Genomic DNA, 22,226 nt, shown 5'->3' with positions numbered 1-22,226 from the left:
CCCAGTCGAATTCATGTTGCTTGTTGTCTGCGTGTGTGGCTACTAGGGATAGCTGGTCGTGTCGTTTTGTGGCTAGTTGATGTTCATGTATGCGGATTGTTAGCTGTCTTCCTGTTTGTCCTATGTAGTGTTTTGTGCAGTCCTTGCATGGTATTTTGTACACTACATTAGTTTTGCTCATGTTGGGTATCGGGTCCTTCGTTCTAGTAAGTTGTTGTCTGAGCGTGGCTATTCGTTTGTGTGCCGTTATGAGTCCTAAGGGTCGCAGTAGTCTGGCTGTCAGTTCTGAAACGCTCCTGATGTATGGTAGTGTGGCTAGTCCTTTTGGTTGTGGTATGTCCTCGTTCCGTGGTCTTTCTCTTAGGCATCTGTTGATGAAGTTGCGCGGGTATCCGTTTTTGGCGAATACCTTGTATAGGTGTTCCTCTTCTTCTTTTTGCAGTTCTGGTGTACTGCAGTGTGTTGTGGCCCTTTTGAATAGTGTCCTGATGCAGCTTCGTTTGTGTGTTGGGGTGGTTACTTTCATAGTTTAGGACTTCAACTTCAAAATTCAACCCAAACTCTGGGTCAGATATGTCGATGACACGTTTGTAATCATCAAAAACACAGAAATAATAAAAAAAACACACCGGATCATCAACGCCACACTCACAGGAATCCGATTCACGAGAGAAGAAAAGGATAGCCAACTCCCATTCCTAAACGTGATAGTACAGAGAACACCAAACGGAGAATTCACCACAAGGGTATACAGGAAAGCAACACACACAGACCAAGTCCTAAACTATGAAAGTAACCACCCCAACACACACAAACGAAGCTGCATCAGGACACTATTCAAAAGGGCCACAACACACTGCAGTACACCAGAACTGCAAAAAGAAGAAGAGGAACACCTATACAAGGTATTCGCCAAAAACGGATACCCGCGCAACTTCATCACCAGATGCCTAAGAGAAAGACCACGGAACGAGGACATACCACAACCAAAAGGACTAGCCACACTACCATACATCAGGAGCGTTTCAGAACTGACAGCCAGACTACTGCGACCCTTAGGACTCATAACGGCACACAAACCAACAGCCACGCTCAGACAACAACTTACTAGAGCGAAGGACCCGATGCCCAACATTAGCAAAACTAATGTAGTGTACAAAATACCATGCAAGGACTGCACAAAACACTATATAGGACAAACAAGAAGACAGCTAACAATCTGCATACATGAACATCAACTAGCCACGAAACGACACAACCAGCTATCCTGAGCAGCCACACACGCAGACAACAAGCAACATGAATTCGACTGGGACAACACTACTATCATAGGGCAAGCCAGACAGAAAACAGCCAGGGAATTCCTAGAGGCATGGCATTCATCCACAAACTCCATCAACAAACACATCGACCTGGACCCAATATACCAACCACTACAGCGGACAGCTGAAACTGACAACCGGAAGCGGCAAGGACAGACCACTATAAATACTGGAAGAAACATCAAAGAAGCGCTTCGCAGGAGGCTCCAGACCACTGATGTCGCCTAGCCAGGGGACGAAACATTTGCTACAAAAACTTCCAGCTCGGCGAACAGAACCACAACATACACTAAATGTAGCTAATCAGCTATCTGGCAAATTGTTCCTGTACAAACTTGAAGTAGCAGAAGGATGGGCTTGGGCAATACTCCATTTGAGGAAAGACACATACAAAAATTTACAGTGCAGTTGGTGTTTGTACCAGGATCTCATCATGGTGCAAGTGGCCGACAAGGTAGTCTGAAATGTTTCTGTGACAAGAAGTCAGGGACGCATTATAGCATAATGTGGTAAGGTCATTGCAGCAAGAGGGGCCAGAAGATTCTAGTGTTTTTGTGAGTTGCAGTGAAATGCAGAATCTTCCAGGCTACTTCAAGTATGTGAAATTATCATACTTCCTTTTACTTATCTTCTATTACTTTCAAGACTTTGAACCAATATATTTTTATTAAATCGCGAATTTTTATTAATTCAGCTTTTCATGCAGTTGGTAGAGAATGAAGTCGATTGTAACAACTGTGCATAACTTTGTTGGATTATACACATCACAGGCTGGGAAGTTTTAGGTGCTGGAAAAGCAGATCAGGCAGCATCCAATGAGTAGGAAAATCGACGTTTTGGGCAAACACCCTTCATCAGGAATGAGGCAGGGAGCTCTGGGATGGGGAGATAAATGGGAGGGAGGTTGGGCTGGGGAGAAGGTAGCTAAGAGTACAATAGGTGTATGGAGGTGGGATGAAGGTGATAGGTCAGAGAGGTGGGTGGAGCAGATAGGTGGGAAGGAGGATTGGCAGGTAGGACAGATCATGAGGATGGAGCTGAGCTGGCAAGTTGGAACTGGGGTAAGGTGAGGGGAGGGGAAATGATGAAACTGGTGAAGTCCATATTAATGCCCTGGGGTTCAAGTGTTCAGAGGTGGAAGATGAGGCGTTCCTCCTCCAGGCGTCAGGTGAAGGAGTGGCAGTGGAGGCAGCCCTGGACCTGCATGCCCTCGGCAGAGTGGGAGGGGGTGTTGAAATGTTCAGCCACTGGGTGGTTGGGCTGATTTGTGCGTGTGTCCCGGAAATGTTACCTAAAGCGCTCTGCAAGAAGGTGTCCAGTCTCCCCAATGTAAAGGAGACCGAATCCGGAGCAATGGATACAATAAATGACATTGGTGGATGCGTAGGTGAAACTTTGATGGATATGGAAGGCTCCTTTGGGGCCTTGGATGGAAGTGAGGGGGGGGAGGTATGGAGGTTTTGCAATTCCTGCAGTGACAGGGGAAGGTGCCAGGAGGGGAGGGTGGGTTTTTGGGGGCATAGATGTGACCAGGTAGTCACGGAGGGAACAGTCTTTGTGAAAAGCAGAAAAGGGGTGGGGAGGGAAATATATCCCTGGTGGTGGGGTCCGTTTGGAGGTGGTGGAAATGTTGGCAGATGACGTGGTTTATGGGAAGGTTGGTAGGTTGGAAGGTGAGGTCCGGAGAGGCTATGTCCTTGTTGCAGTTGGAGGGGAGGTTTGACGGCAGAGGTGCAGGACGTGGATGAGATGCGTTATAGGGCATCTTCAACCATGAGGGAAGAGAATTACAGTCTTTAAAAGGAGGACGCCGTCTGGTGCGTCCTGTGGTGGAACGGGTCGTCCTGGGAGCAGATACGGCAGAGGAATTGGGAATATGGGATAGCATTTTGGCAGGAGGTAGGGCAGGAAGAGGTGTAATCCAGGTAGCTGTGGGAGTTGGTGGATTTGTAAAAGATGCCAAGTGTTAAGTCGGTCGTCATTGATGGAGATGGAGAGGTCCAGGAAGGAGAGGGAGGTGTCAGAGATGGTCCAGATGAATTTAAGGTCGGGGTGGAATGTGTTGGTGAAGCTAATGAACTGCTCACCCTCCTCGCGGGAGCATGAGGTGGTGCCCATGCAGTCATCAATGTGGCAGAGGAAGAGGTGGGGAGTGGTGCCAGTGTAACTACGGAAGATGGACTGTTCTATGTAGCCAAAGAGACAGGCATAGCTGGGGCCCATGCAGGTGCCCATGGCTACCCCTTTCATCTGGAAGCTTGAAGCTGTAAGATGCTAGCACCCATGAGCTAAGGTGGGGTTGAAGCAAATCTTAGAAGGACATATACACTTGATAGTAAGGTCCTAGAGTGTTGCTGAACAAAGAGACCTTGGAGTGCAGGTTCATAGCTCCTTGAAAGTGGAGTCACAGGTAGATAGGATAGTGAAGGCGGCGTTTGGTATGCTTTCATTTATTGGTCAGAGTATTGAGTACAGAAGTTGGGAGGTCATGTTGCAGCTGTACAGGACATTGGTTAGGCCACTTGGAATATTGCGTGCAATTCTGGCCTCTTTCCTATTGGAAAGATGTTGTGAAAGCTGAAAGGGTTCAAAAAAGATTTACAAGGATATTGCCAGGGTTAGAGAATTTGAGCTATAGGGAGAGACTGAACAGGCTGGGACTGTTTTCCCTGGAGTGTTGGAGGCTGAGGGGTGACTTTATAGAGGTTTACAAAATTATGAGGGGCATGGATAGGATAAATAGACAAAGTCTTTTCCCTGGGGTCAGGGAGTCCAGAACTAGAGGGCATAGGTTTAGGGTGAGAGGGGAAAAAAGACATAAGGGGCAACTTTTTCATACAGAGGGTGGTACGTGTATGGAATGAGCTGCCAGAGGAAGTAGTGGAGGCTGGTACAATTGCAACATTTAAGAGGCATTTGGATGGGTAAATGAATAGGAAGGGTTTGGAGGGATATGGGCCAGGTGCAGCAGGCGGGACTAGATTGGGTTGGGATATCTGGTCAGCAGCATGGATGGGTTGGACTGAAGAGTCTGTTTCCATGCCTTACATCTCTACAACTCTATGACTGTATAACACTGCTGTAAACAAAGTTATTCAGTCCCAGTTATTGAAAGCAGTTAAGATGTAGAGTTCAGAATACCATATGTCCTTGTCATTCTCACTCAAATTTTGATTCTAAATATAATTCCTAATTTACAATAATAACTAAAATCAGATCCATCTCAAATTCCCATTTGTGTTATTTGTCACAATGAAAGAGAAATCTTACAGGCAGAAGCAGTTTATGCAAGCTAATAACAAACCAAATTAATTTCTGCATGGTTAATAATTTTTCGTTTCATGTGTCACTGCCTCTCCAGTCACCACTATCACAGGTTTTATTTACTTAAAAAGTAACAGTCAAGATCCTGAAGGCCTTGCAGCCCACTCGTTAGTACCACAAATTACAAAGTTCCCCCAAGTTCAATGACTTATCCCTATTGAACTGACTGATCCAGGAAAATTAGGTGCAGCTATAATTCAACACATTTAAGTTTCAGTCAAAGGTAACAACATGGGATTGAGGATACCCATGCATGACTATACATCATCCCTTAAAATACACTGAGACAAACATACTCCTTTGCTCCGTATATGGGATTCTCTTAAACTAACGGAACGACTCCCAATGGCAGGCAGAGTTCCCACCCTTGAATGTAAAGAGTGCTATGCATCCAAGCACCCACTCCAAGACCAGGTTGATAAGGCACTGACTCAAACATTAGGCTAATTAGGGCAATTTAATTTCTCATCCTCATCTTTATAGGAGTGAAGGTCCCCAAGAAACTGTTGCTCATTGAGTATTTAAGGACCTACAGAACACAGAAGTTAATCTCAAATGCGATCAGCTAATTTGCTACCTAAGCAACAAACTCAGCCAAAATGAATTGCCAATTATTTTGAGTAGCACTAAGAGGATCTAAAACAAAACTCTCAGCTTAGTAGACATCATCAAATTACATTCAGCACCTTATACAACAGAACATAAATATGCAAAATGTACCATTTCTAGTTTGCTCACTTACCATCTGGCTATCTCTGGGACCGACAGATTGAGGGGTACCAACTGGATTGTTTTTTATCTGGTCTCTGTTTGGAATAGGTGCTAAATTGACGGATGCATTCTGCAGCTTTGCCTCTTTGCTGTTGGAAATCACGTAACTCACTTCTTTACTGAGAAAACTTTCTATTGTCTGAAATAGAAAGTAGAAAAGTACTAAGAGGCAAAAATGTGAACCAGAAAATCATAATAAAAACTTTACTCATTAAATATAAAATCCCAGAAAACTCACGATAAACCCCAGATAAGTAACTTTACATTTGCCTTGAATACGTTTTCATTGAAAAATTTAAAAATATTGCACTACAACCCCCTCTTAAATTCAGTGAAGGTATCTCAGTGATGGACGAAATATTGGAAAGCAAATGCTGCACTGTTAGGAAAAGAGAAGAAAAACGGCTTTTATATTTGTAAAGAGCACTTGGGATCGCATCAGTTAAAGTCTGCAGTTCGATTTGATGGGAAGTCACTGCACAACATTAACAGAAAATCTGAAAAACCTGTTCTTATCTTGCTAACCCTACAACTCGAATGTGACAGAGTTAAATTGCAGCTCCCATAATAGTATTTTCAAAAATTCAAGTAAAATTAAAAGGGCAGGTAACAACTTCCAACTTATCAACTTTTTGAATTGTATTTCAACTACTTGCTGGACAAACCAGCTTCGCTTTCAAGGAAGTCCTCTAGCCGCAGTAGTCAGAGTTGATAATGTGAAAAAATTCAGAGCTTCTGTTTCTAGATTTGTTGAAACTGCAATAGGAAATTTTACTAAGAGACATTGAAGGGTTCCTAAAATTATTTTTCAAACATCATATGTTCAGTTATGGTAGACTGTTCTCTCCTCAGAGATACTTAAATATTTTTATGTGTAGATTTCTTTGTAACATCAAATATCCCCAATTTTAAACATCCAAACCTAAACAATCTTCGAAGAATAAATGATTAGAATGAAAATTCAGTTCTGACAACTAAATTCTTCTACTTCTATATACAAGAACATAATGATGGAGTGACTGATCCAAACCCACCTTTTCCTTCACTTTTTCTTTTGAAGGCCTTAGATTGTTAAATTTTCAGTTTAGCAATGTGATTAATGATATTCTTAAGACAGAATTTTAAAATTCCTTCAAGAATTTTTTTTTATACACCATATCTTCTGTATATAATTCAAAACTTGAAAACTTAATGACTTTACACACATTTACGTAAACACATTCAGAATTTGACAACATTTTTCTTTAAACACTGACTTGCTGAATTCATTTAAAGCTCTCGTTATTCCTTGTTTCTGGGAAAAGCATTAATTCACCTAACCCGCCACAGCGGTCAATGAGGTGCAATTAGAACATAAAACAATACAGGCTCTTTAGCACTTGGTGTTGTGCCGACCTTTTATCCTACTCTATGATCAAAATAACCGAAGCACCCTACATTTTACTATCATCCACGTGCCTATCCAAGAATTGCTTAAACAGCCCTCATGTATCTAACTCTATTACCACTGCTAGTAGCGCATTCCACGCACCCACCATTCTCTGTGTAAAGAACCTACCTCTGACATTTCCCCTGTACCTTCCTCCAATCACTTGAAAATTATGCCCCCTTGTGATAGCCATTTCTGCCCTGGGAAAAAGTATCTGATTATTCACTCTATCTATGCCTCATCATCTTGTACACCCCATACCCTCTAGTCCAGGCAGCATCCTGGTGAATCTTCTCTGCACCTTCTCTAAAGCTTCCACATCCATCCTGTAATGAGACAACCAGAACTGAACACAATATTCCAAGTGTGGTCTAATCAGGGCTTTAAAAGAGCTGCAGCACAATCTTGCGGCTCTTAAACTTAATGAAAGCCAACACACTATATGGCTTAACAACCCTACCAACTTTGGTGGTAGCTTTGAGAAATCTATGGACGTGGACCCCGAGATCACTCTGTTCCTCTCCACTGCCAAGAATCCTGCCTTTAATCCTGTATTCTGCATTCAAATTTGACATTCCAAAATGAATCACTTTACACTTTTCCAGGTTGAACTCCATCTGCCACTTATCAGCCCAGTTCTGCATCCTGTCAAAGTCCAGCTGCAACCTATAACTGCCCTCCATGCTATCCACCACTCCACCAACCTTCTTGCCATTGGCAAACTTACTAAGCCAACCTTCCACTTCCTCATCCAAGTCACTTATAAATATCACAAATCCCAGAACAGATCCCTTTGGAACACCACTGGTCACCGAGATCCAGGCTAAATACTTTCCATCTATTATCACCTTTTGTCTTCGATGGGCCAGCCAATTCTGTATTCAGACAGCAAAGCTTCCCTATATCCTATGCCTCCTTACTTTCTGAATGAGCTTAGGATGGGGAAGCTTATCAAATGCCTTGCTAAAATCCATGTCCACCACATCCACTGCTCTACCTTCAACAATGTGTTTTATCATATCCTCACAGAATTAATGATTTGGAGGTGCCGGTGTTGGACTGGGGTGTACAAAGTTTTAAAAAAAAACACACAAGACCAGGTTATAGTCCAACAGGTTTACCAGGAAGCACAAGCGCTCCAAACGCTAGTGCTTCCAAATCAATCTGTTGGACTATAACCTAGTGTTGTGATTTTTTACAAAGATTTCAAATCGGCTTGTGAGGCATGACCTGCCCCCACAAAGCCATGCTATCTCTCATCAAACTATGGTTTTCCAAGTAATCAGAAATCTGGTCTCTCAGAACCCTCTCCAAAAGTTTGCCAACTACTGATGTAAGACTGACTTGTCTGTAATTCCCAGGAATATCCTTATTCCCTTCCTTAAACAAAGGAATAACATCTGCCACCCTCCAATCATTTGGCATTACTAGAGTGGACAGTGAGGACGCAAAGATCACCGCCAACGGCACAGCAATCTCTTCCCTTGCTTCCTGTAGCAACGTTGATACTATCCTGGCTGGCCAAGGGGACTCATCTATCCTTATGTTTTTCAAATTTTTCCGCACATTCTCCTTCTTAACATCAACCTGTTTGATTATATCAGCCTGTTTCAGTCTGTCCTCATAAATGACAAAGTTCCTCTCAGTACTGAATACTGAAGCAAACTATTCATTAAGGACCTACCCTACCACCTCCGACTGCAGGCACAAGTTCCCTCCACTATCCCTGATCAGTTCTACCCTCCCTATGGTCATCCTCTTGCTACTCATATAAGTGTAGAATGCCTTAGGGTTTTCCTTAATACTACCCACTAAAGCTTTTTCACCCTCCCTTCTAGCTTTCCTAAGTCCAATCTTCAGTTCCTTCTTGGCTATCTTATAATCCTCTTAAGCCCTGTCTGATCCTTGCCTCCTCAACCTTAAGTAAGCTTCCTTCTTCCTCTTGACTAGATGTTCTACATCCCTTGTCAGCCAAGGTTCCTTCACCCTACCATCCCTTCTTTGCCTCAGTGGGACAAACCTCTCTATAAGTGCTCCCTAAGCAACCTCTATATTTCTGTCATGCATTTTCCTGAGAACATCTGTTCCCAATTTAGGCACTTAATAGAAGTGCTATTCCCTCCCTCAATTAAATACATTCCCATAACGTCTGTCCTATCCCTCTCCATGACTGCAGTAAAGGTCAGGGAGTTGTGATCGTTATTACTGAAGTGCTCGCTCATCAAGAGTTCTGACACCTGGCCTGGCCATTGATTACAATGTTTGGCTTCTCACTGAAAGGTTGGTGGTTCAAATCCAACCCAGGGATCAAAATGTTGGTTGTCCAAAGGTCTCAAGTGGCAAATGAGTGCTCTCCTCACCTCTGGGCCAGAATGTCAGAAATCTCACCTGCTCCAGGGGTATGGCATAATATGACTGAACTGGTTGATTTTAAAGAAAAAAAACCAATAGACCTGTCTGTCATTTTACTATCATTTATACGTTTAATCTTATTGCTCCCAGTTATCAGAAGCTGGACATGGATGAAGGAGGACTTTCAATCCACTTTAACTCATCCACATATACAGGAGAGAACATTCATCATAGTTTAAATTAATTTGATTCCACTATGTTGTTTAGAAGCCCATTTCACAGATCAGTCTATCTTAAACATTTGCTGTCATTGGTATTAAATTTCTATTGATTAGAACCAGTGTCTTCTTGTCCTACTCTCCATTACTTCATTCGTAATTGTTCTGGGTTTATTTTGTGTACTTATGCATAGCATCTCTCAAGAGCTCAAGTCTCTTCAAATCTAGTTTGAAAATATTGTTTAATTTGCAACTTTCTTGATTAACTATTTAACCTAAAGCTTACTGTGAAACTGCATGGAAACAGTATGACATGCAATTATTAAATTTCAATCAAACCAATTTCTTATTTGTAATGAAATTGTTAAGGATAGTTGGAATGTTCTTATATAGTTGGTCAAAATATTTTAAAAAGGCAATAGCAGGGTTAATGGGAAGTTTCAGATGTACATACCCCTCCCAATTTCTTTACAATGTCCTCCAGGTACTTTGAGTTTTTATTATTTGGAAGATCCAGGTAAAATGTCTTGCCAGAAATGAAACAATTCTTTACTGTGCCATTTTCATACCCTTGCACCAAGCACCTGTGTGGCATCTTCTGTGGTTCAAATGTCCTTGAAGATTTTCTGAAAAGAAATAGGTCAACTGTGTAAAAAACTTACAGGTCAATACATTCAATTGTGAATTCACGTGAAGCTGACCAGAGGTAAGAGCTGAAAATGTGTTGCTGAAAAAGCGCAGCAGGTCAGGCAGCATCCAAGGAACAGGAGATTTGACGTATGCCCGAATCGTCGAATCTCCTGTTCCTTGGATACTGCCTGACCTACTGCGCTTTTCCAGCAACACATTTTCAGCTCTGATCTCCAGCATCTGCAGACCTCACTTTCTCATCAAAGAGGTAACCTGAACTTGATGTTCTGCTCTACAAACCGTTTACAAATGGTTCCAGTTGTGTTGGCTTAAGTTGTATAGATATTGTTTAGCCAGTTACAATGAAGAAAACTTTATAGTTGTCAGGTAGACAAACTGGGGTGAAATGCGGTTTTCCTAGCTGTTCACCTCAGCAATTAATTTTATACTTTATTTGCTTTGTTATTATGGATTCAAATGCTCATGTACGAGGAGTTGATTAGACTAAACAAGACTTGGATTTTGAAAACAATGGCAAAGTAATGCTCATGCTACAGTCCATGAATACCTTGCTAGCCGTGTCTGTGGATTTCACCTTTCCTGACATTCATTTGATTTTAGCACTAGCCAGAGAGGGATCCCTCATGCCTATTGATAGTGATATCACAGAGCTACCAGCCACAATGTTGGTGAGAATTAGTGTGCAAGAATCAGGTCTTATCAATCACTGTTTTAAATATTAGAGTAAATGTTTGGACATATACATGTGTTATGGTAGCTATGATAAAATCTTTTACAAGCTAATTTAATTTATGATATTTTTAATCATGGCGACAAATGGTATTTTTCAAATATAAGATTTATTACACAAATCTAGAGTTTGTCAAGCAGAAGTTGAGAGATATGGAAGACTTCAAAGGCACATCTCGTAAAACACTGACAACTGTGCTTTCTTCAGACATCAGAACTCATTGGTTTTACAGTGTAATGACAGCCAAACCTTGCTATCATTTTTTGCGACCAATACAACTGCAAAATTTGGATTATCAAAGTAGCTTTACAATACTTCTGTGGCTGTAACTACTCATCATTTAACTGACCAAAACCTGCTGTAAAAAAAAAGCTTGGCTGAACTATCAAATTTCAGTTAAATTTCAGGTTCAAATGCTGGACAAGTGTTCTAACTTCTCCAATTTTACTCAAAAAACATAAAATCCATCTTTTGTTATTGTCCTTCGATTCATTTTGTTGCAGCTCAGGTCAAGAAATTGATGTTAAATAGGCCCACATAGTATTAGATTACTGTATTAAACTAGTTATGTTGGCTACTTTACTGCATTTCTGGTAATGGTGCAACATTTTCTTAGATATCAATCAAATATCATTCTCAAAAAAGATAGCAAGTTTGAATACTAATATAATCAAGTTTCTATCAACTTTAAAATTCAAAAAACTTGGCTGTGAAGATCACCACCATTCACAGTTACTGTTACCTTACATATCAAATACATTACAGCTTGTTTGAATGTTATGCCACCCTCCATGTAATTTTGCAGCCTTGATGATTTTTTCCCACACTTCTGCCTGCAACATCACGGCAAGAATTCCAATGTCCTCTGAAAGCCACCCGACACATTTTCTGAGAACTCCAAAGACAAATTCCAACAGCAAGGCACTCAAACAACTGTTTTGTCCTTAAATTTTCACAAATCCCATCTTTTCAAGCAGGAAACCAATTCATATCTGAATCCTTATTAGTGGCTGATCCAACACGATATTGCTGTGCAAATTAGAGGAAAATAACTGTTTTGGTCCAGCCCTGTGGATCACTATACCCAGAAAACTAGTTACTCCTCTTTTGTATCAAGATACAAAACTAAAACTTGATATTTTGTAGCCATGGTCTGGGCCTTTTACCACAACAACCAAATCACATGGGCTTGTCTCTGGGCAGAGTTTAGACTGATCACTATACCTCCTCACCTTAAGGAAACATTTTAAAACAAAAAGTATCAGATTTGTAATTTAAGATGCCAAATGGCTGATCCTTTAGTTAGTTTCAGTTTCTATTGTACTTATGAGCTCAAAGTATAGAATTATGGGTGCATTTGAGTACATACCATTTTGGAGTTCTGCCTTCCACAAATTCAGAACATAAAGAGCAAAATTACTGATTTTGCAATGTTTATAATCCCAGAGCTAAATAGAAAACAAGCAGAACAAAGCTTCAGTAGTTTATTGCAAATTTTGAATGACACCTGCTAATGACTGTAACCAAGACAGATGTCTGACAAAACTAATCAAACTGGTTACTAGAAGAACATTATGGTCCTATTTGTACTGTGTGAAACTGATACTACATCGATTATGGTAAAGAATGTTTCCTGGATATTTTCTAATTAACCCATTCAGATGTTACTGCACAACTCTGGAACAGGTGGTACTCAACACCATAGAGTCATATACAACACGGAAACAGAACCTTCGGTTTAACTCATCCATGTCGACCAGGTATCCTAAATTAATCTTGTCCCATTTGCCAGCACTTGGCCCATATCCCTCTAAACCCTACTTATTCATGTACCCTTCCAGATGCCTTTTAAATGTTGTAATTGTACTAGCCTCCACCACTTCCTCCAGCAGCTCATTCCATACATGCAGCAGCCCCCGTGTGAAAAAAGTCACCTGGGGTCCCTTTTTAGTCTTTCCCCTCACACAGTAAAACCTAATCCTTCTAGGTTTGGACCCCTCCATGTTGGGGAAAAGACTTTGTCTATTTACCCTATTCATGTCCCTCAATTTTATGAATTTCTACAAGGTCACCCCTCAGCTTCCGCGCTCCATGGAAAATAGCCTATCCAGCCTCTCCCTTTCATTCAAAACCTCCAATCCTGGCAACATCTTTATAAAATCTTTTTCTGAACCCTTTCAAGTTTCACAATATCCTTCCTATTATAGGAAGACCAGAATTGCACGCAGTATTCCAATAGTGACCTAACCAATGTCCTCTACAGTCGCAACATGACCTCCAAATTCCTACACTCAATGCACTGATCAATTCAATCCAGGTCTCTTGGTTCAATGGAAAGGACACCACAACTGAACCACAAGAATCCTTGTTTACATATGTCTTTTGTTCAATTTGTTCAGATATCTCATGACACACGTTTGAAGTGAAACTTAAACCCGCATCACCTAGTTCAGGAGTTTGGACAAGTACATCCTGTACAAGAAGAGTAAGACAAATCCAACCCAGCCAATTACCAGCCCATTCTCCATTATCAGTAAAGCACCTCCTGAGCAATATCCTGCTCACTAATGCCCAATTTGGGTTCCATTAGGACCACTCAGTTCCTGACTTCATTATAACCTTGGTTTGAACATGGACAAAAGAACTGAAGTCCAGAGGAGAGGTCAGAACAACAGTCCTCGACAGGAAGGCATTTGACAGAGTGTGGCATCAAGGAGCCCTAGCAAAATTGGAATCAATGAGTATCAGCAACAAACTTGCTGGGCTTAGGACATCTTACCATTCACAATGGTTCAGCACCATTCACAACTTCTCAGATATTGAAGCAGTCCATGTTCAAATGCAATAAGATCTGGACAATATCCAGGCATGGAATGACAAGTGGCAAGTAACATTCACAACACACAAATGCCAGGCAATAACATCGCCACTAACAATAGAAAGCAATTTATTGTTACCTGTATTTATGAAAATGCCGTGAAATATGCATGCATTGCCATAATTCGGTACCATTTTAATTATAAAAATAAATAATTGAAACAAAATTAGTTCATCTCTTGGTGCCCACATGGCAATCTGGGTTTATGGGATAGCTGCGGGATGCAGTCAAAGACACCCCTGAGGTTGCTAAAGCAAGGATATCTGGACAGTACCCACCATGCAGCCACTGCAGATACAGACACCAAAGCCACTGCAAAGCTGCCACAGCAATAAGGGATAGACCAGACCTACCAAGTGGGGGATGATGAAGCCACTGCCTCTTGTGGCATAGCCACAAGAAACTATCCAGAACCACCATGCCGCCACTGTTATAACTCCCACTGAAACTGCTACATCACTGGCCAGTAAGAATGAAACAGACCCACTGACAATAAAGCTGTGGCCACTATGGCCATAAGGAATGGACATCTGGATCCATCACTCTGCCGCTGCCATAACAGGCCCCTGCAACCATCTTTACTCTACCTCAGCCACAGAAAAGGTGAACTTTAATATAAAAGAGAGATGAAGAAACAAAGACAAAAAAAGGGAACAAAGAAAAATGTGGCTGACCAGGTGAGTGGGAGCATACCATTGTCTCTTGACATTCAATGGTTGTACCATCACTGAATGCCCCACCATCAACATCCTTAGGTGACCATTGACCAGAAACTCAACTGGACTTGCCACATAAACAGTGTTTCAAGAATAGGTCAGAATACCTGGATGAATTATTCATCTCCTGACTCCCAACAGTCTGTCCCCCATCTAAACAGCTCAAGTCAGGAGTGTGATGTTGTACTTCCCACTTGCCTGGCGCCACATCGATCCAACATCAATGCTCAGTAGCAGCTGCGTGTATTGTCTATAAGATGCAGTGCAGAAATTCACCAGAGATCCCTAGATAGCACCCTCCAAACCCACAACCACTTCCATCTAGAAGGACAAGTGCAGCAGATAACTGGGAACACCACCACATGCATACTTTTCCAAGAAGCTCACCATCCTGGCTTGGAAATATATTACTGTTGCTTACATTTCTGAAGGTCAAAATTCTGGAATTTCCTCCAGGAAGACATTGTGGGTCAGCCTACAGCACATGGAATGGAGTGGTTCAAGAAGACAGCTCATCACCACCTTCTCAAGGACACTAAGGACAGGCAATAAATGCTGGCCAGCCAACATCATAAGCAAACAAGTTACCTTTAATTTGACTACTTATTAAGAAATTGCTCAGACTCAAGTACAAAAACAATTACTTAAATTTTATTGCATGTAGCAAACAAAATAAGACCCCTCAAGTGAGCAAGCAAAGGCTCACAAACCCAACCTTGGCTATCATCTGATTAATGGTCGAATTTGGCCACAAGCTCACCAAGAGTGATTTGCCTCTGGAAGTGTCCAGGATTCGATCGTTGTGCAATGTTGTTCTTCAAAATTCTGTTGTTGGATTATTTTACAATTTTCTCTCTTTCAAGGTTTGGTGTGACATTATTGATAAATAATTAGATTCTTTCATTCCCAACACTTATTACACTTTTGAAGACCTCATGTCTGTGGCCTGCCTTCTTATCAGAAGTAGCTCCCTGTTTCTCATTACATTTGAGGTTAGCTAACTCTTTAAAATACAGCTTTTCTTGCAATTAAGCCCTCTACTTCAGAACATTACTTCTTCAGGCAGACTTAATTGCCCATTTGTCATGGGGCAGTAGGCTATCAAGCAGCTGTAATCTTCTCTCTCTTCAGGAAACAGATATTTAAATGTTCCTTCTTCCCAGAAATGGTTAATTCACACTTTGCTTTTAACTTCTTTATATCAGTTTCTCTTTGCCACTTTCATCTTGAGGAACAGTTTATTCCAGACGGAGTTATTGCTGCTTCTTTCCATGTCTATCAGATTACTTTTGCTAAATCTTTCAATCCATGAACAGTTATTAAAGTTATAAAGTTTATATTATCATACCTTGTTAAAGTAGCTCTTTATAAATTCTCAATAAAGCCCCTTTAGCTGTGAAATCTACTTGGAGCACTAATTAGTGCTCATTTCTGAATCACTTCAAAACAAACTTTATACAGTCTTCATTCTGACATCTTTAGGACAACTAAAAACATTTGAATAGCGCTCTCTTCCACATGCTGGGGACACTCCTGGACATTCACAAGTTTGCAGCAGGAGCAGCATAAACATTTCTAGCACTCATAAAACCTTAAGTTAATGTCAGGAACATGAGATGCACCCAATATTCTGCCTTAAAAGAACCTTGATTAGAACGCTAGTAATACAAACCCTTGCAACACGTAGAAAGTCTTCACTCATCTCACGTTTGTTGTGTGGCATTATGACTGCAAAATGGGGTATATAGCAAACAGATGTAGCAATTCAAACTGGGCAACACAGAGGTACTTTGGACCATCAACAGCAACAGAGTTATAGTCAACCATGATCTGTAACTTCAAGATCCAGCATGATCCCTACTCTACCATTACCAGATCAATGAAGAGCATAGGAAGATATAGTGATTAGAACTAGGTGGAACTCTGAGTAGGCGATCCCTGTTTGGGGCTTTTAACCTGGGCCAACTAGGGAGCCCTGGTGGGCAGATATAAACAGGAGTTTCACAGTCTCTTGACTCTGGGGACTGGCTCTGAGCTAGCTGGTACTGTGCACATGTAAATAAAGGGTGACTTGGTGATGAGATTCTGGCCTGGGATTAGTCAACCTGGATGAAGCTATACTACAGGACTATTTGCATAGCAAATTCAAAAGCTGCATAACAGAGGAACACAGGAGGAGTAGACCATTCAATGCTTTGGAGTTTGTTCTGCCAATTAATGAGTTAATGGCTGGTTAAACTCCACATACCTACCTGCCTTTAGCCCATGTCCATTAATACCTTCACTTAAAAAAAATCTCAGATTTAAAACTAACAACTGTTCCAAAATCAATGGCTGTTTGTGGATAATTTCACATAGATGTGTGTAGAGGTGCTTTCTGACAACTCTCCTGAACAGTCTAGCTCAAATTCTGAGACTGTACCTGCTAGTTCTTGAATCTCCAACCAGTCAACTGAGGTAAATGATCCTACAACCAACACATATCTGCAGCCCTGCCAGATTGAACTGTGAATTATGGTGGATAATTTTAAGAAAAGGAAGGAGAAACTTCACAAATAACACCACCCACACTGCAAAGCACACAACATTGAGCAAAAGATAGCCGGAAAAGTTTTCAATACTTTTCAGCCAGGAGTGCTGAGTTAATGATCCATCTTGGCCTCTGCCTAAGATCCCCAGGATCACAGATGCCAGTCTTCAGTCAATTCTACTGGATGCATGTGATATCAAGAAAAAGCTGTAGGAACTGAATACTGTAAAGGCTATACACCTTTAATCAGGCTATAACACTGAATTTTAAGAAGTAATGTTAAAAAATATCCACTTATCTCCTACTTACAAAAAGCAGGAACAATCTGACTTCGCTAATTACTGACTTATTAATCTTCTCTTAACCATCACCAGTGTAGAAGTAAGTTTGTTATCAGTGCTTTCAAATGACACTGGTTCAGTAATAACCAGCGCATTGACACTCAGTTTGGGTCTTGCCCAGGCTACTCAAAATTGGTCCAAACGCAGACAAAGGAGCTGAGCTTCAGAGTAGAAGTGAGTGTGACTGCCCATGGAACCTTTGTAAACCTTTCTTTTTGACCAAACTTTTGACACCTGACCTGATATCTCCTTATGTGCCCCAGTGTCACATTATGTTTAGTTAACAGTCCTGTGAAGATCCTTACCACATTTCATTACATTACATTTTACATGCTACACTGTTCAAGTGTGCTTTATTCGCAAGTCTGAAAAGCAAGAAGACTTTAAACCTGAAGATCTTTTCAAAGTAGACCTGAATGGACTTGTAGTAAAAAGTGAGGTCTGCAGATGCTGGAGATCAGAGCTGAAAATGTGTTGCTGGTTAAAGTGCAGCAGGTCAGGCAGCATCCAAGGAACAGGAAATTTGACATTTCGGGCATAAGCCCTTCCTGATGAAGGGCTTATGCCCGAAACGTCGAATTTCCTGTTCCTTGGATGCTGCCTGACCTGCTGCGCTTTAACCAGCAACACATTTTCAGCTCTGAATGGACTTGTAGACATGCTGCATTTGGGCCCTTCAAAAAAAAACTTGGCTTCTCGGCCTGTTTGGACCTTTTGGGGAAAATAATGAAGATCTTTCCAAAGGACCCAACCAGACCCATGATGGTAAGTGTATTTGAAAACTGAAAATATTCTTTATCCAAAAACCAGTTGGTCCCAAAGTATTAGATAAAGGACTCCTGAGCTTTATAAATATGTTGGTGTTGCCACTACATAGAAATCTATCCTTTGTGCATGTATCTTTAAATCAATTTATTACTTTTTGAAGTAAAATGATGTTAATTTTGTAACTGCAATATCTTAATATCATTGAGCGACAATGATTCCTGTTAGACTCTGTTAGTGGGAGTTGGTTGGTTAGCTGGTTTGTGATGCAGAGTGACACCAACAGTATGGGTTTAATTCCTGCACTGGCTGAGGCATGGTGACCCTCAGGTTAAACCATCACTAATTTTCTCTTTCTATGCAGCCCTATTGCTCTGGTAAGACTATGGTGACTTTATACTATAAATATTCACCCAAAAACTGTCATAAGCTACTTGAAAAAATACTTATTGGAACCTCAAGGTTGTAATATTGCTTGACAATAGCTACATTTGTTTCTGGGTTGACTGATCTTGGGAAATTTAGTAATTTAGTTAATCTAGAGAGTACAGATGGATGAAAGGTGATTTTTTAAAAAAACATACCAGATTCTGATGGAGTTGAACAGGATTGACACAGAAATTGTTATCCCCAGCTACAGAATCTTAAACACAAGGGTACAATCACAGGATAAGGTGACAATCATTTGAGCTGAGATGAGCAGACTTCTTCACTCCAACACTGTGAATCTTTAAAATTTTCTATCTTCTAGGGTTGTGGATGCTTCATATGTTTCGGTTTGACAGATTTTTGGGCTGTGAGGAAACCAATGGAAGTGGAGTTAAACAAAAGCTCAGTTTTAATTAAACTGAATGGTAGAGCAGGCTCAATGATTTGTGCAGTCTACTCCTATTCTTTTTGCTTATATTAACTGTTCATTTTTATCATTAATGAAGTCCACGTTTCTTCAAGTTCTCCTTCCAGTTAAAATGTATGTGTATGAGGGGAAATAAGAACACTTGCTCAAAAGAAAGAAGCAAAAAAGCTTTCAAGATGTTCAAACCAACTTATGACTGCAATGTTCACTTGTTGAGAATGGGTAATGAAACAAAATGTTTTGAGGGTTTTGACATGAACTGAAACAACTGTAAATATATCACAAGTTCTATAAAAAAAGCCTGAAAACCAACAGCTACTACAGTTGTGAAACTTATTTCAAAAAGAGACTTTGAACCAATTGTTGTACAGTTGATGCCATTTTTGTGATAAAAATATTCTGCCCTATTCAAAAAATCAGGAAACTTGGGATCTTGAAATAGTAATTGATAATTCTGGAAAGCTGGTCAAACAGTATCTGGAAGGGAAAAAATATTGAACATTTAGTGAAGTAAAACATTAACATTTGCTGTTAACTGTATCTCCTATAATCTGCTCTAACCCTTTGAGAATTCTCTGCACTAATTTAGATTCTAGAACATCCCAAATTTTAATAATTCCAACACTGGTGGCCATGCTGCCAAGATCTTAAGCTCTGAAATTATCACTAACATTTTTTTGCTCCTTAACGATGGTCCCTGAAACATACAGATGAAGTTTAACATGAATAAACGTGAGGTTAGTCACTTTCGTCATAAATACAGGAAGGTCGATTACCTGAATGGTGATAGATTGAGAAAGGGGAAGGTGCAATGAGAACTGAGTGTCATGTACATCCCACTCACTGAAAGGGAGAACTGCACAAGGGGCATTTTTAAGATGTGCAAATAATGTTTTTGAATTAATGAAATTAAATTTCAAGTTTCAAAATCTTTGAACTGGTGTTTTATGTAAACAGTTTGAATTTATTCATTTTTAATTTCATTTATTGTGAAATAAGTTTACTTTATTGTTAAAACCAAATCTGCAACATTGTGTGTATATACATTGTTCAACAGAAGCAAAACAAACTGATTTATCAAGCCAGATTTCAGTCTGTAATCTAATTTGTCTAATAACATCATCAGCTGGGATCATAACAGTTGTTTGATGTGTAGGGTAAACTCTACTGTTTATGTTCTTTGTTAGCAAATAGCTTTCAAAATATGCTTAACATAAAGCTTATGAAAGAGATGTTTCTCAATTTTGAAACAACTTCAAATATTTCTGAGGATTTTCATGCATTTCTCTTTTGAATACTAAAACTAACAGTATACTAATTGATTTGATTATCTAAATTTGGATATTCAAAAGATGCATTTGAAAAATATATTTCTTCACGTGTTGGCCAGTTGATTTCAAGTTCTAGCATTAGTGAGTGACAATTAAATAACGTAGTTGTACCTTTGTAACTTGAATACCAATGCACAACAAAATAACCTTAGAGTTGGATCCTAAACTAACTCTGAAAACAAAAGCAGAGGTAGCAGTTTCATGCAACAGAGAAGTGAAATTCCAAAGTGAACAGCCAGTTTGTCACTGGTTTAAAAATGTGACAAGGATGGTTACCACCCTTTGGATTCAATTGTGAACTGGAGGATCTATAGTAACAATGATAGTCAGATAGCAAAGTCCACAAGGCTAATACTAGGTATGGAGGGAATTGCCTTATGACCAGATGGGGTTTGTTGGAATATAGAACAATGAGAGGCAACCTGATTAAAATATGCAAGAGTCTTAAGAGACTTGACAGGGTAGACACAGAAATGTTGATGAGACAGATTCTACTGAATTTAACTACAACCATTTCTTGGAAACGCCTGAAGTAGTTTTACTTGAAGTTGTAGCTTCTACACCTTTCAAACCCGGTTTTACAGTATACCACATATAATCAACATACACAGGCATCCATCTTCGACATATCTCTATTCATACTGGGAAAAAACTTGTTATTTTCATAATTACAATTTTCATCCATCAGCTCAGGTAGTGGCAATTTCATCTCTAAATCAGAAATCTTTAGGTTCAAATGCCAGACTTGGAATTCAGGCAGACATTCCAGTGCAGTACTGAGGACATAATGCACTGTCAGAGATAGTTATTACAATATTTGAATGATCCATGAGATTGAAATAAATTACTCCCTCAGGTAGATGGGAAAGATATGAGGACATTATATCAAATTGGGTGTTGCACTTCGAAATGATAACATGACTGCGCTTTAAAAGTACTCCGTTGTCTCCTGAAGTTTTGGGGGTGGAGTGGGCGGAAGGTGGTGGTCGTGAAAGGTGCTATATAAACGTCAGTTTTGTTGACATTGAATGTACACGTCTAAATGGATAGTAACACCAATATAATGCGGAAAATACACGCGTGAGAATCAAAGTTTCGGTAAAGTTCCCTCAGAAATACAAATATTGACAGATTACACTGACTGGATGGAACACAAATAAATAACCGATTATAAACAGGGCCTGACCTGTTGTCTCTGAACCAAACAACAAACAAACAAACAACTTTGACCCAAACAAAGAGCGGCCTGTTCCTCCCACCGAATGGGGTCTAATCCGCGATTTGGCCTCTCTCTAATGGCCCGAGGCTGCCTCCAGAGTGAAACAGGGCCCCAGACCGTGCGGACGGAGGGGTTTAAACTGATCTCAAACCAGCAGCCGCCGATCCCGGGGGTGGGGGTGAGGGTAGTGAGGGGGGGTGGGGGTGTGGGGGGGTGGGTAGTGAGGGGGGTGGGGGTGAGGGGTGTGGGGGGGTGTGGGGGTGAGGGGTGTGGGGGGGTGGGGGTGAGGGTAGTGAGGGGGGTGGGGGTGAGGGGTGTGGGGGGGTGGGGGTGTGGGGTGTGGGGGGGTGGGGGGGTGGGGGTAGGGTCACCGTTACCAGGACAAAGCTCCTTTCCTCCTGACTGGGTAAAGTTATACCTTTCCAGCCGCTCCGGGCACGCTCCGACCAGCCTCAGAATTTCAAACTGGTTCCACCTTTACCGCCAACAGCCCCAGAGACGGCGGCGGCTCGTGCGCAGGGGGAGGGGGAGGAGCGGAACAAGTGGGGGATGGGCAGGAGCCGTGGGGGGGGGGGGGGGGGGGGATGGGGGAGGGGTAAGTTAATTTGGGCGTCACTCCGTGGCTTCGCTGGCGGCGGGGCTCGGAGGGGCGGAGACTGGTCTTGTATTTACATAAAGAGGCGGGGCGGTTGGTAAGTGAGGGGATAAGAGTGGGAGGGAAAGGGAGTCCGCGTGCAATCTATAGGGGCGGGGTTAGTGGTGAAGGGGCGGGGTTAGTGGTGAAGGGGCGGGG

The 22,226-nt window shown here is 41.2% G+C and overlaps 1 protein-coding gene across 3 annotated transcripts in view; it reads right to left on the bottom strand.

Annotated features, from left to right (window-relative positions):
• The window catches only part of LOC132830881 (uncharacterized), a 46,487-nt gene extending 24,524 nt beyond the window's left edge, over positions 1 to 21,963 (bottom strand). For all 3 annotated transcript variants that reach the window (XM_060848796.1, XM_060848797.1, XM_060848798.1), the window contains exons 1-3: positions 21,852 to 21,963; positions 9,871 to 10,042; positions 5,389 to 5,556 (exon numbers count right to left, since the gene is read on the bottom strand). In XM_060848796.1, the coding sequence (XP_060704779.1) occupies positions 5,389 to 5,556; positions 9,871 to 10,011 (309 nt within the window). In that variant the 5' untranslated portion in view covers positions 10,012 to 10,042; positions 21,852 to 21,963. The remainder of the gene's footprint in view (positions 1 to 5,388; positions 5,557 to 9,870; positions 10,043 to 21,851) is intronic.
• Positions 21,964 to 22,226: the final 263 nt, after the last annotated feature.

The sequence above is a fragment of the Hemiscyllium ocellatum genome, chromosome 32, assembly GCF_020745735.1.
Source record: "Hemiscyllium ocellatum isolate sHemOce1 chromosome 32, sHemOce1.pat.X.cur, whole genome shotgun sequence".
Taxonomy (NCBI): domain Eukaryota; kingdom Metazoa; phylum Chordata; class Chondrichthyes; order Orectolobiformes; family Hemiscylliidae; genus Hemiscyllium; species Hemiscyllium ocellatum.
This window is presented reverse-complemented; position numbering and strand designations above follow the sequence as displayed.